The sequence below is a fragment of the Python bivittatus genome, unplaced genomic scaffold (genome assembly GCF_059951505.1).
Source record: "Python bivittatus isolate LINGU-HERP-01145 unplaced genomic scaffold, Pbiv_v1 ctg000520_np1212, whole genome shotgun sequence".
Lineage (NCBI taxonomy): Eukaryota > Metazoa > Chordata > Lepidosauria > Squamata > Pythonidae > Python > Python bivittatus.
This window is the reverse complement of record NW_028277080.1, coordinates 694,021-709,488: the sequence shown is the minus strand read 5'-3', so window position 1 is coordinate 709,488 and position 15,468 is coordinate 694,021. Positions and strand designations below refer to the sequence as shown.

Here is a 15,468-nt window from a genome sequence, read left to right as displayed (position 1 = left end):
CTTATTGCATGAACAATGAATTTTATTCATTGGTGTCCTGGAGCTGCCAGCCAACTCTATCTTCCAACTAATGAGAGCCTTTCAATTCCCAGTTGGAAGGACATAAAAAAAAAATCTTCCCAATTTTGCTCAGTGAGAATGTGTTTTGACATAGTACAATAGCTAAAGAGGGCGATCTATTTCAGGAGCATCCAAACATTCAATTATAAATTTGACCAGCTGTCAAAATCATAATTATAGTTGCCACATTAATGAACTTAGAATGCAATAAACTGTACAACACTTCCCTTGCAATGTGATTTGCATCTTGTGGCAACAGCTGAAATGTGGAGTTCCTGATGCGGCTCTGCTTTTCCTTATTCTTTCTTGCCTGTCTCTTTCCTTACTGGCACCAATGGGAACTCGTCATCTCTAAAAGAAGAAGACCAGCTATAGCAGGTGCATGGATGGGAATTTCTCTAGTACCATGGCAATGCACTACAGTCTCTAATCCAGCTGACTTCAACCCGCCTGCTTCATACATGAACAGTGTCTCCATCATTTTGAGAAAATATGCATGTCAAGTGCTGAACAGAGATGGACACCCACTGCACTTTGATGACTGAGGGGAACCACAGGGAGACCAGTGACACAAGCATAATAACCCTCTTTACACTCCAAAGCTTGAGCAAGTCAGATGTCAGGCCTAGCCCAAGGAACTCCAAGAGACCATGTAAATTCAGTCCAGCAATGTTTATTAGCTACAACCTCTAGCAAGAATCTTCCCAGACTAAAACCCCAGCTCCCAAGTAATGCCAGCCACAACACTGTGAATTTCTCAGGGAGGTGCCAGTCTCATCCTCTTATCTCTCCCTCTTGCCTCAGGCGATGAAAGAAAATGTTTTTCTCCCTGAGTCTGGCCTTCATAATTCCACTCCATCACATCAGATGACATTCCCTCCCAATGTTATGGTGTCTCTATCTTTAAATTGCTAACACTACATCATCAGTTGAAGACTACAGAAAAAGCCAAAAAGGTAAGTAGAATGAACCAACATCCCAAATACACTTATCATTTGACTGCACGCAGTATAGATTTGAGAACATTGTATATAAAGAAACTTTTCTTCTCAACTCTTATATTTGGTGTAATAATCTAATCCAAGCATTCAGACTCCAACTTCCAAAATTGCCACACAGCATTTCCTTTCTGGGAGTAACAGTGATCTGGGAATTACTGTCCCAACAAGTGTGCAAACGGAATACAAGACCTGCTGCTGCTATCCTGATGAATACACTGGTGGAAAACCTTATACACACCATCAGAAAATCCCAGATAAGAAAGCAGCTGGGTAACCTGTGACACTGAAAAGACTAAGATATAGCATACTGATCACTGGCACAGAGGGAGAACACAACTGTACTACAATATATCTATATAATCTCAGTTGTCCTATGCTCTGTTGGGAGCAGCAAAAATGCAATTATAAAAATGTATTGTCGAAAAAGGATTATTCCCAACTAAAAAGAGACATGGAAAAGTAGTAATTAAATCAGTTCATAAGCCAAAAGCCAAACCAGTTCAAACCAAGTCATGGTTCCAAAGGGCAAGACAAGAGAATGCAGGCTGCAGTCCAAGCAGTGAAGAACCAGTACCACCAGGGAGGTACTGTATGTCAGGCAACCAGGGTTTCCAGTAACTGGACCAATAAGTAATAGACATTGCTTCTGGTTATTAGTTACTTTCAGACAGATACTTTATATCAGAGGCTGTAGTATAATAACAGACCAAGATCTTGGGGTAGCTTGGGGGTTTCCAGAGGTAAAACCTCCATCCTGGAAATGGTTCAAGGTGTTCTAGACATGGTGTTCCAGATTAAACAAATCTGTTTTGGGGTTGGTCCACCCCCAGAATGCCTCATTACTTCTGGAAAGGGCTGAACTGCCTCCAAGATGTCATGGTCAGGAGGTTCAGCAGGGCCTGGAACATTTCAGAGTTCTCCAGAACATCCTATTCTCAAATTGACCAATTTTGCACATCCTTCACTGTTTTTCTTTTGTAGAATGCAAAGGACATGATGAATGTTACAGTCTTATTAGAGAGCTTCCCTGGCTCTTTGACAATTATAGACAGATAGACCAATAGCTGTTACAATGTGCCCGCAGTCCACAGTTGAATTAGTAATTAGTTCAAAGAAAAGGGCATCTACTAAGATGGATAACATCCTCTACAGTAGTGCTCAGCCTCAGTAATAGCATTTTGGTGACCCTTTTCAGCAGTGGAAAAAAGTGATTCTGAGGCAGCACCATTTCTTTGTTTGATAATTAGAAAATTACCCCACATATACACTGTCAAAATAATGGGATGCAAAAACATTGCATTGCATCAAAAAAGGGTGGAATTGTTCCTTCCTTGAAAGTGAGGGCAGTGTTCTTGAAGCTTGTTCTGAGTTTGATCTCAGTGGGCTAAGATTTAGCCAATTATGGCTGGTTTTGTATTGCTATCTATCATCCTGCCATTCCTAATCCCTGAGTGGCTGTTCATGTATTATTTCTGGAATTAAGGACCCAGTAAAAGAAACTACACCAACTTGGTGGCAAGTCAAGAAATTGATCGTGTGTCATTATCATTTTTTTGACTCCTAGTGACCACATAGATAGATTTTCTCCATGACGATCTATCTCTAACCTGGTCTTTCAGGTATTCCAATGGTTCACTCATCACCACTGTAACTGAATTAAGAGAACCATGAGAATAAACAAGCACATGGAAGCAAAGGCCAACATTCTCAACATTCAGGATTTTTATTTCAGGTTGCACCAAAAATCTAAATCTGTCCTGAAAAAGGAGACAGCCAAATGTTCAGCATAAATAAAGTATTTTCTAGTGTGACCATGAGGAAGGAACAGAGCTCTAGCTCTCACAAATTCACAGGATTTAGTGTGAGAAGCAGGGTTCATTGATCAGAAATGGCAGTTTCTCCCATATTATTCTGCAGATAGATAAATATTTATTTTATTTTATTTATTTATTAAACTTGTCCCCACCCATCTCCCCCCAGTGGGGGACTCTGGGCGGCTTACAACATATTAAAACAATAAATAAATATACAGTTAAAATTTATAAGAGGACACATTTACAAAGAATAAAAGGAAAAGGAAAAATCCAGGAGGCCAATGGAAGTAACACCAGGCCTCTAGGGGGCTAGCCAACCCCATATCTGATGACCTCCCTCCCCACCCCAGGCCAGATGGCAGAGCCAGGTCTTCAAATCTCTCTGAAAGGCCAGGAGTGGGGGGGGGGGCTGTCTCACCTCCGGGGGCAAGATGTTCCAAAGGGCAGGGGCTACAACACAGAGTGTTCTGGACCCCGCTAGTCGGAGTTCTTTTGCCGAGGGGGTCCGGAGCATGCCCTCTCTGTGTGATCGGGTGGGATGGGTTGAAATTGTGGGGAAGAGGCGGTCCCTCAGGTAACCTGGCCCCATGCCATGTAGGACTTTAAAGGTGATAACCAACACCTTGAATTGGACCTGGAAACAAACTGGTACCCAATGCAGCTCATGGAGCAATGGTGTTATATGGGTCCTTCTTTGGACCCCAAAAATAGCTCGCATGGCTGCATTCTGGACCAGCTGAAGCTTCCAGATACTCTTCAAAGGTAGCCCCATGTAGAGCGCATTGTAGTAGTCTAGAGTTTGGTATTCATTTATTCAGAAGACCAATTAATCACAAACAATTAGAACTTTAATTAGCAAGAACATTTTATGGACAGATAGTACAAGATCAGATAAGAAGTTTCTCTTAAGTACTTTTCCCATGCTTAATTACAGAATGTCTACTTAGCTTGTTACAAACACCACCAGTCTCTTTTTTATTTTGGTTTATATATCCTGTTTGGCTTATATATCCTGTTATCATCTCCTCTTTTTTCTCTCCTCCTTTTACTCTGTCCAACTATCACCTGCCTCTCTGTTCTTCTGTTGGTCTCTTCTGTTCATACCTCCTTTTCTAAGTTCTCTAGGAAATGTGGCTGTTTTCTTTAAAAAGAAATGGCTAATTAACTCTTTACTTGCATAATAGAATAACAAATTAGCCTTTCCTCACAACCTTCTCCTTTGCTGTATGGAATTCAGTGGGTGTCAAGTGTATATTTAGATTACTTTCTAAACAAATAGAAGTCTAATTGACAGGAACCCTAATTATGTGATGAGGAAAGAGCCATTTCATGTCAGTCAGAAGAGAAAGTCGTAATTTTTGTTTACTTCCCCCCAAATGGAGGCTTTTCAGCAGGCATTTCACAAAAAGCTTGGTTTGAATGCGAAAACTCCATGGGAAAACCCACATTTGTTTCTTGGCCTGTTTCTGCAGCATGCTCCAAACCAGCATTTGCAAATGTTTGTCCTGATGTGACCCAGAAGCAAAACGCAAGGGCAATGACAGTAAACTGCATTCTGCATCTCTCTCTCAAAGAAAGGACACTGGAACGTGACTCAAACAGCCAGCTTCTCACAGATACGCCATGAAAATCTGGACAGAACGTTCAGAGACAGGACTATCTCATAAAAACATAAGAACATAAGCAGGGCCCAGCTGGATCGGACCCCTGGACCATCTAGTCCAGCAGCCTGTTCTCATGGTGGCCAACCAACCGCACAAGGAAGCCCACTAGTCTCCCAGCAGAAGGCCTTCAGAGGCAGTCACATTGCCATCAAGGGTAATAGTCAATGATTCTCATGACTTCCATCAATCAGTACAGTCCTCCTGGTAACCAGCACCACATCTCTCACTGGGATACTCTAAACGTTCCTTTTTCTTATTCATATTTTGAAAACGCAGACAGAAAAGCTGCAGGAAGGGAAGGGAATTGCCAGACATATGCGTGCATACCATGTTTAAATGACTAAAATAGAGTTACCATCTGTGAAGTGCAAAAATCTGGATGATAACTACTGTAGATGGCAGCAAAAAGTTAGAGTTATTTTGTATCTCTCTGCTGCCTCCTAGTGATCCTCTGGATTTCTGCAGGCTAAATATATATTTAGATTTAACTGATGTAGAGAGCTCAGCGGGGATCATCTGATCCATCTTTTTCTGTTGGGTCTTTCTCATATGAAGCCATTGACAGTGGTAAATTTTTTAGTAGCTCTAGATAAACCTAAGTATGAAATTCAGAAGTGTAGAAGCTGTGATAGATAATTCCAGTATGAATATAATGGACTGTTTTTTTTTTAGTCTGAGGAAAGTTCCAATCAAAGCAGTATCAACCTTAGGTTCTCACAGTCAATACAGTTTGCAAAGCACTAGATGGATTTCTACTGACCATCCAGATATTTTTAGCGTGGATATATTAGCCCTAGCAAAGAGAGCACTTGAGAATTTGTAAAAATGTAAACACATGATCACAATCTGAGATTTACTATTGCTATAAGGACAGCACCTAGCTGACCTTCTCTGGACTCAGAAATAAAACAAAGTTGGCCTAGCTAATATTGGGGTAGGAGACTAAGGCCGTAGGCTCAATGAAGAAGCTGAAAAAGAAAAACTGGCAGAAAACAAGGCAAATCCAGGAGAGAGCAAAACCTCTATATTGCTGCCAAGACATTTACATGGACCTGTCTGTGTAGACATCAAGTCTCAAGTTCATCTTGAAGGAAATGTTGCAAAATATATCCAAGTGACAAAAACCTCCAAAATATTTGCTGTGGTTTATGGAATCCAAAACTATATACTGCATGAAAAAAAAAGACAAAGAGCTATTACAAAGAGGTTCTAGAAACTCAGTCTTGCCTGGAGAAAAGAACCCCCACCCTCACCCCAAGGATAAGACAGCTACTTTGATCTCCATCTAAAAGGAAGTTACTTTTAGTCCTGGCTTTCTGCCACCATCATGTGAATCTTTCTCAGTGATGATCTTTCATGCACAGCTATGCTGGCTGGCTGACAGGGAGAGACTAATGTTCTTGTTTGCCTCTTTCTGCTTTTCAGCACAGTGATGGAAGACCTTGACATACAAGCGTACAGTTGCATCTGAGTTCTCATCTCACAGCCCTGCTGCTATTTTTCTTTCTGATCTTAATTGTAACTTCACCCTCCATCTCAGAAAACCCACATGGGTTTCCTTCTGCAGTGTTAATCCTCCAACAAACGTATGGTAGGTTAGGTGAAAGATAATAACTGATCCAAGCTTATTCTAGGGAGTTTTCTCCAGAGTCTGCCTTGTCTAATCCAGTACATTTAACATTTTGTATTTACAGCAACCCTGTGAGATGAAATAGGCAGAAAGACCTGCCCTGGGTAGAATGAGATTCATGTCTGAGCAAGAATGAGTTTTCCCAGGTTTAGACCAGTACCTGAATTGTCACACCACACTTGCTTTGTAATTTTATTCTCCCTCACTCCAAGTTTTTTGGGAACTGATGACAACTTGCATTACCTGCTGTGTTAGACTCCCAGCACCTGCTCCTGGTTATCGCTTTTATCTTTGTATTTTGATTTACATTTCAAACTTGTCCCTCTTGGCAAGTAGCAGCATTTCCTTACTACAAGCCAGTTATTCCAAAAATATGTGTATCAGCAACTGAGGCTGACAAGACAGTGTCGTGTCTAAGGCAATGAACCCATATGATCCTAGCTCGAGCACCACCCGCATCTTCATACCAAAAAATCAAAACAACACAAAACATTCAGATGGCAAGATTTTGCTGTTGCTAGGATAAAAAAATACAATTTTTAATTTCTGCCATGCCAAAGACATTGATTTCTGGATTAAACCAAAAACAGTATCCCTGCTTTCCTCAGTTCTGTTGAGGAGAGGCGATAGCTATGGAATGTCATATCTGCTCTGGAGGAACTAGAGCATGAGAGATGGACTCTACCACAGGAGACAGGCTGTCAGGTTACAAGCTGTTCCATCCTTTTCACAAGCCTCCGCTTGCTAAGGTCATGCCATCAAAAGAAAGGCTTGATGGATGAATGTAGGTAAGTTTATTGAAGCTGCTTTGTCTCACTTTGCTTGTAGATACGACTGTGTAAAGATTACTTGGGGGTTCTACTATAGGCTTGCAGAATTCCAGTCTAGAGTTTTCTTTAAAATCATAGCCACATAAATCATAACGTAGCTTATCTTTATAATTTCATCAATCATTTGGTTCAGTCTGTAAATTCAGAAAAGAGTAATACTCAAAACTACTGTATTCCATTTGCATTGCATACATGGAAGGAAATTTGTCACATTTGAAATAACAATCTACTCCTATGGAGAATTTCCTCTCAGCGCAGCAGCCTCAAAGGGGCAATTTTCACCCAACTGCAGAAGAGGAAGAAGGTATAAGCTGTCTCTGCCCCTGCATTATAGTCCTTCCAGAGCTGCTATTTGCAAATTGAAACATCTACATTCAATGCAAAAGAAACATTGGAATCATGTATTTGAATTCAATGGGGGGTTTTCATGGAAAAGCAGCCGTACACAGTAATCCAAGTATGGATTTTATTGTACCTCATACATGGAGTTTTCATGTTTATTCTTCCATTTCTAATTCTCCCATGTTTTATGGCTGCACCTTTCACTTCCTCTCTCCCCAATAAAGGAAAAATTAAGAAGAAGAATATAGCTGCATTTAAAAAAATACTGATATGTACATATCCCATCTTTGCTCCAAGAGCTTAAGTAATTTACATTAAGAACTCCCTTCATTTTATCCCACACAACACCCAGTAAGTTTCTTTGACTAAGGGTAGACTTGAACCCGGGTCTCTCCAATCCTAGTCCAAGACCCTAACCACCATAACACTGGGTCTTTATCTAAGCATGCTAGCTATTGCTGCAATCATCCTGTTTAGTTATCTTACTCAGACCTGCCCATTCTCTGAAACTTTTTAGGCACGCTACAGAACTCCTTGCTGCGCTATGTGGATGTTTTATGTTCCTTTTTCACAACTGCTTTTGAGGTAATCCCCGTCATTTGCTTTCCTTCTGTCTGGAGCCTATAGGGCAGGGATGAGGGTGAGAACTTCAGCCACGTCATCTCAAAATGCAATTCCCTACTCATAGAATCATTTAAGCTATGGAGTTGCTAAGAGTCAATGACTTGATGGCACATAATCAATCAATCAATCAATCAATCAATCAATCAATCAATCCCCATTCACCAGTTCCCCCCCCCCCCATGGGGCCATATAGGTAATTACCAAGACGATTTTTAAAACTTGCAAGGTTTGCCTAGAAAGGGTAAGGGGAACACCATGTAGAAAGCCGATGCAGCGAATGAAATCTTAGATTCCACAGAAAATGAAGATTCAAGTCAATTGACCAGAAAGAGATCATCCATTTCTTTGTATCTATCGCTGTATAGTTATTTCCTCTATTTTGCTGTTTGAAGTGTTTTTGTTGTTGTTGTGGAGCTATCTGCTTAATAGTTTTGCTGCAAGAGATATGATGGTAATTTGATGCCTCATCTTCTTCTCCTATGCTGCACAACGGTATCTGACTTTAACGCTCCCATGATGACTGTACCCTCTACTGCACCTGAGCAGTAGGCTAGTTTAGGAAATCCACATGGCCATGATTCTGATCCCCAGCATCTCAGGTGACTTCCTTCTGGCCATGCCTATGTAGAGAATTGGGCCAGAAGTACTGCCCTTCTTCCCAAATCCCATTCAGTCCCCTTCACATGAGAGTTAGCATTGATCAAATCTGCCATCTGTAGCCATAACTTTGGGCAGAATAATTTTCTGGAACAACCCCAAAAGTGGGTCAAACTCTGTAATAAAGGCTGGTATCAGCCAGCAATTGTTACATAAAGCACATACTTTTTCACATGATTGTAGTATTTCACAAAACTGAGGGAGGTTCAACTATAGCACTGTCCTAAAAAAATTCCTTGGGGAGTAAATGTTATTGAATTAATTGAAACTGATTTTAAAGGTTGTTCTTATTTCCAAATTTTAAAAAAGTAAGATTGAAGTGGGGTTTTATTTTTTCATAGCAATATAAAATGTGGCAAAATGTTTAGCCACATAAAACATTATGGGCCAAACCTAGACTGTAATGGACTGTTCTTGCCTTAGAAACATACATTTTAAAAAACAACAATACCTAGCGCTGTTATAGATGCTGTAGTTGTGTCCCACTGAATTCAGCATGGGTTACTCTCAGCTAGGTAAACAGAGGGTTTCATTTTTAATTATCATCTAGAACAGCGTTTCTTAGACCCCTTCCCACTTTTAAAAATGATGGAGGACCTCAAAAGAGCTTTTGTTTGTATGGGTTATATTTATCAATATTTTCTGTATTAAAAATTAAAATTGACATGTTCGCTGCTGCTATTGCTTCTCACAATTATTTGATGGGATTTTAATATTGTATTATTTTTCAACATAGGCTGGCAAATAATTGTGATTTTGCAGATCTCTTGAGACCTAGGGATCCTAGGACCATATTTTAAGAAACACCAATCTAGAACAAGTCCCAAATCTTGTTCTCTGTTTGTAAAGTTTTCTTTGCCTCTCCATGAGTTGACAAGTACCTTTTTTTCCAAGCCTTTAATTCACTGTTTGAAAGAAGAGGAAAAAAACCCCCAATGAAGGACATTTTATTTGTAACATTTTATTATTTGCTCTCAGATAAAAACAAAACATTACATTTCAGAAAACACTACACAAAATAAATCCATTGTGACTGTAAAGTGCATTTTTTCAGTTATGTAAAAAATATATTTAAGAACATGCAAGGCACCCTGAAGCAAAAAATGGACTATTCCTCATTACATTCATACAGGCAAGAGAAACAAGAAAGTCCAAGAAATTGGCATTAAAATTTGGAAAGAAGACTGAAATAAAAGTGCATTTGTTATAGCCATTCTGGGTTTGCATTTCACACTGCTGAGCAACTTTTTCTTTCTCTCTATTCGCTTCACAATAAGCTAGATCCGTTAAATAAGCCAATTATCAGGACTCACACGACGCAATAAGCCAGGGTTTACAAACCATGGTGGCCGTCCCCAAAACCAATTAAGCCAAACCAAGCAAACTTCATGACGACTTTGTGCAGGGGTGTGCTACTTATAGTTAAAATGATTACTCCTCATGTTATTAAAATTCAGTCAGAGGTACATTCAGCCCAAGCAGCTCAGCTCTGCATCTCTGGGTTCAGCGAGTGGTGCACGCCTAGCCTCTTTCCTCTCACCTGCACCCTTCAACGTAGCCTATTCTTGTCCTTGCCCCTTTGGCATGATGTTCAATACTGTAACCTACTTTCTTGGCAACCTTTAGAATAGTTTTACATCCTAGCAGAGGAAGTCATTTCAGCTCAGCATAAGGCCTCTGGAAGACTGAATTCAGGGATACATGGAATCCAGACCTTTGGACTAAAGCAGTCCAACTGGCTTGTGTCCAGTCTGTCTAGAGTTCTTCAGTTCAAGATTGTCACTTGACATGTTTCAGTCCTGCATCAAATCCCTCGGCTTGGTGAGAATATGAAGGATTAATACAGAGGGATGGGTCACATGAGTGGGATCTAGATTTATAAAGATGTGTAGCATGGTCAAGGCCTACAGGAAGAAACCGCACTCTGGCTGCTAAATAGGGCCACATATAGTCCTGATCAGAAGATTAAGGGTAATGCATTAAGTTACACCAGCTTATTTTTTCCACTAACATTTTGCTTCAACATGCAAGGCAGCTGTGCACAGCCCACATTTGCGACTTTATTGAAGGATCGCATGTATGAATTTTTCCCATGAAAACAGATTTTGCACATGATTTTCAAGGATTATTTCTTGAATATACACAAGGAGTAAAACATTTCTTGTAGCCTATGGTAACCTTCCTACTTGCAATCCCAAGCTTGTATTTTAAACTACTTCTCTACTCTCTAAGTACAAATTTACACATCAGCCTTCCCCCTTCTCGGGCCCTCCCAGACCCACCGGACAACCACCCTATCATCTCCTGCACCATCTGGAGGCCTTCAGGAAGAGAAAGGTTGCGATACACATTTCTTTTGAACATGTACTGCTGTGTTCAGTGGCTTCACTTCCAACTGGTTCTAAAACTCTTGCTACTTGAGCTCTAAAGGCAGCAACAGCTTGTTAAAGCAGCAGTTAACGTGTGCATTTTATTATGAGTTGTCCCTCGGGAAATAAATGATTTCTTCAATCATATTAAGCTCCAAACAAAAAACTAGAGGATTTAGTTAGATTGCTTTTCCTTCACAGAAAGAAACAGTCAACCCATCAGAGTAACTCAGTCCTGAAATCCTTTTCCTTGGAATAAACCCCACTGCCAAAGAAGGCATGCTCTCACTTTTCAATCAGCAGCGAGGAAGGATGCAGGGAGGAGAAGCCAAGTCACCTCTTTGTATGAATCCAGTTTCATCATACAGGCTTGCAGCTGCTGATCACACCCTCTGCAGAGATGTTTTTATGTTTAAAGCACCAATATCTAAGACCAATTGGGTGTTTGTGCTGAAGTTTCTAATACACAGATAGTTAACAGCTCCAGGGCCACGTATTAATTCAAGTTGAAGGCATGCAAATGAAATGACAGGACCCATTACGGGATGATAAGGAAATGCTGGGTTTTCATATTTCTTTAGAAACGAGCTGTGGCATGCTGGTAGACCTTCCCATTTTTAACCACAAGCTAACATTCCAGGGCAAGGCTCTTGCATCATGCTAAGTAATCAAGCTTGGTCATTGCTGCTCTTCAAAAATTGCCTAGGGGCCTGCACGAACCCCTTTCCAAGTCAAGGTTCTTCAGAGAGAACAGGGATCGCAAGGAATTAATCTGAGTATTAGTCTAAAATTCTCAGCTCGTACTTCTGCTTCACATACAGCAAAATTATTTATGGAGCTATTTATTCTATCACCACCATTGAGTGGAACCAAAACAACTGATTTGCTTTAAGGTGGAGCTATGAAACTCTAGTATGTATCATATGTTTGAGCTATCAAGCAACTTCACCATTTTGTTATGGACACTACAACCAAGCGCTGAAATGGGTCAACTTTCTAATCAGTTGGATTTATAATTCAAGGTGGAAAGTCTGAATAGCTTTCTTTAGTGTTAAACAAGAACCAGAGAGGGATTGGCCCCCAATAAATGATAAAACATTGCTATCACCTGTAGTTGACTACGGTTTCTGCCAATAGGGGAAAATATTTTAGAAAAGAAACAGTGATGAGTTTATGAAGATGAAGCAACATTTTTGGATTGTTTTGCTCTGCATACAAGGAATGATTTACCATTTTTGGTTAACCATCTTTCCCTCTTAACATTACAAGACTTCAGAAATATAGGAAGTTGTTATTCCAGCTCATTTGCCTAACTAGCCCAGGACTTTGAGCCCTGACTGAGAGCAGCTCTAAAGAGGCCAGATGTGGGAGTTAGTTCTCACACAGTCAGAGGAAAACAACCTGATATCAGATTTGTCCATTACCAAAACAAGAGACCAGGATTTCTGCCAAAAGAGAGGGCTGTCCAGCCCATTGCATAGCTCAGGCAGGAGAAAGTGACAAGAATTTAAACACTGATTTCATTATAAAAAGGACTCACATTTGATACACAGCAGTCACTGGAATTCATTCATAATGGCTTTTAGCTTTTCTATAATAAAGCTACTTAATGAAAGTTCCTAAATTCTTGTATGTCTGTTTAATTGGTTCTAGTCCGGCCTGCTGGGAAAAGCCTGACACAGAGTATTAATATGCCTAGAGAAGCCAAGCATTCTTGTGTCTGAATTCAAAGTGTCTGTTCTAGCACTGAGCTAAAATGCTCCTATTACTGGGCATAAGCACTGAGGAGGGCAAGAAGAAACTGGACTTAGTGGGTATTCTTTATTTGACATGATACCTTATTTATGTCAATAACATTCAATTTATGGGCATTTTATAAAATTCATGAAACAGAATAGAATTTTAAAATGTTCTCCACCCAGATGACTAATCCCAGCCGGTTCCAAAGAAACTATATTTAAATAAGTTGGCGTCATGAGGAGTTAAGACTTAAAAACAATTTTATTCTTAACAGTCCACTGCCACTTCATAAAGAAGTTGTCGAGGGAGATAAATAAAATCACCTATATAAAATCATCACTTATTGTGGAAGCTAAAATGCTACATCAGCCTTCTCCAGCCTGGTCTTCTACCCACTGACTGTCCTGCCTGGGGATTATAGGAACTAAAGACTAGCACATCTGGAGGGCACCAGGTTGGTTAAGGATGGATTATATGACTGGGCTACTGGGCTCATCTGACTCAGCCACTGAAAGAAATGTACATATGTGTTTAGGAAAAGAGATACAGGCAGAATGGTGAGTAAGCATCCTGGAATCTTCCCACAAACAAGGCAGTTCCTAAAATGGAAGGAAACAAAGGATCATCTGAGCTAAAATTGCAGTATTTTCCATATGAGAGTTTTAGCCTCTCACAGATTGTACACTCTGATTAGGAGAGGCGGGAAGATGGCCTAGCTCATCCCTGCCTCTTGTTTCTCGTCAGAGAGTTGGCTTTATTAGAGATATGTAGCAAGTTTGACTCCAGAATACAGAAAACTAACAAAGCGGAGAAAAATCTGTTCTGCACAGCTTACAACACTGCAATGTATCTCAAGGACGCACCCAAACCAAACCGCCCGAACTACAGCAGCGAGTGGTGAACTGGATCTGCAGCAGCTGTGAGGCAGCCACATCCCAGGAGACCAGGGACCATCTCCTTTTGTTTAAATTCAAAGGAAAATGAAGAGAGCATCTGCCCTAAAACCTTTGCAGCCAGGAGTTTTCACACGCTCTTTGTTTCACTTTCTGTAATTGCAAACTTGCCGTTCTTCTGGCCGCTCTGACTCTGCTGCAACCGCCTCCCCCAAGAGGGTTTTCTCTCTCTGTCTCCTCGTTCCTGTGTAGTAACTATATTCCCAAGTCTCTGATTTAGTAATAAGGGCCAAGTTTTTCATATCCGGAATAGCTAGGCCATTCAGGAAATAAGCCATAAGAACACCGGGGGCTTCCAAACTGATCAAAGGCAATTCCAAAATCAGGCTCACCCTGAGGCTGTGAAATCTCCCGAGCTGATTTGAGTTCGGAGCATATGATCCTGTAATTCAACCCCTTGTTGCTATCCCAGTAGACTTTACCATCACATTCATAAAACACAGCAAACTCAATTCTTTCATGGGCTTGAACTCGCTCTGGCAAGCTAATATCAAAGGAGAACGTATCCTTATCAGAACTGGCATAGGTGTCCTTCACGTACTGGCACGGGTAATCCGTGAAGGTTTTCCAAGTATCAAACGTCATCCGAATCTTGACGGCCTTCTCAAACGCCAGATTCCTGACTTTCACGGTACCTACAATAGCTTTATCTTTCAACATGCAGTTCTCAAGACAGACGCAGTCTGCCTGGAGGCGATTCCGAAAGTCCAAGTAATCTGCAGAAGGCTGTACAAAATCCAAGACAAAGTCATCTCGGTCCACCGTCGTCAGGCCCACAATGTTGTCTATCAGTTCTGTGATGTTCAACGGAATATCCACCGGGTCATCAAATTCGGAGAATACTTTCACCACCGTCAGAGCCAAGCCCCTGCTGTCGGCAAAAGAAACCCTTTTTTTCACCCGGCTCCCCTGCAGAGCTTGGACCTCTGCCCCCAGTTCGTTCAACACGGGGCTGCTGTTCACGTGGATGCAGGGCCGCAAAGGCTTCTCGACCTTCGGGGCTATTTTGCAGGCAAAGCTTTCTCTCCGCAAAGAGGGGGCCCGCAGGTAGAGTTGCATGGCTACATCCACTGCCATTCTGGGCCTTTGAGGAAAAGAGTCCAGGATTCTGGAGGAGGGGATAAATTAAAAATAAAATAAGAGGGCCACATTGCACATTAAACAGTTAAAAGCCACAGAGCAGGCCATAGCCGGTCCCAATTCTCTGATCAGTATACCTGTGGATTACACCTTTTGGCAAAGAAAAGCTCCCCCTTTACAAGCTTCATAATCTTAGTTGTCTAATTAAACATATAATGGACTCTGCTAGGTATATAAGGCTCACGGTCTTGAAGGGGTCTTGCTTAACATCCTTGATAAAAACAATCAGATGAATTTCAGAAGTGCAACAGGAGATGTGGACATACAACTCAAGTTTTTAGAATTAGGCAGTCTGGGAACAAAATAGTTGGACTTACAAGCTGATATGTCTGCACTGATCTAGCAACCAAATGGCATGTTCCCTTGTTCAGAAATAGCAATTAGTCCACGGAGAAAGTATGATTTGAATGTAGAGTTTGGCAGATTTCAACAGAAATGTAACTAATTGATCAAAACTCTGTTTCATGTCATTTCACATGCCATCCCCCCAAACAAAGACCCAGAGTTCAAATTTCTACTTGATCATGGCATATCATAGAATCACGCTTTCCCCACCATTACAATACTAAATCCACTTCAAACACTCTCCTGAAGAACATCTGTCTTTCTTCTATCCCATCTCACTTAAAGGCAACATAAACGGC

General features: G+C 40.9%; 1 protein-coding gene across 4 annotated transcripts in view; it reads right to left on the bottom strand.

Annotated features, from left to right (window-relative positions):
• PPP1R3B (protein phosphatase 1 regulatory subunit 3B) overlaps positions 1-15,468 on the bottom strand; it is a 75,480-nt gene that overhangs the window by 48,815 nt on the left and 11,197 nt on the right. For 3 of the 4 annotated variants that reach the window (XM_007434774.4, XM_007434775.3, XM_025170903.2), the window contains one exon: positions 9,564-14,792. The exons of the other annotated variant lie outside the window; for it this stretch is intronic. In XM_007434774.4, the coding sequence (XP_007434836.1) occupies positions 13,901-14,792 (892 nt within the window). In that variant the 3' untranslated portion in view covers positions 9,564-13,900. Of the gene's footprint in view, positions 1-9,563; positions 14,793-15,468 lie in introns of those variants that run through there. 4 annotated transcript variants of the gene reach the window in all.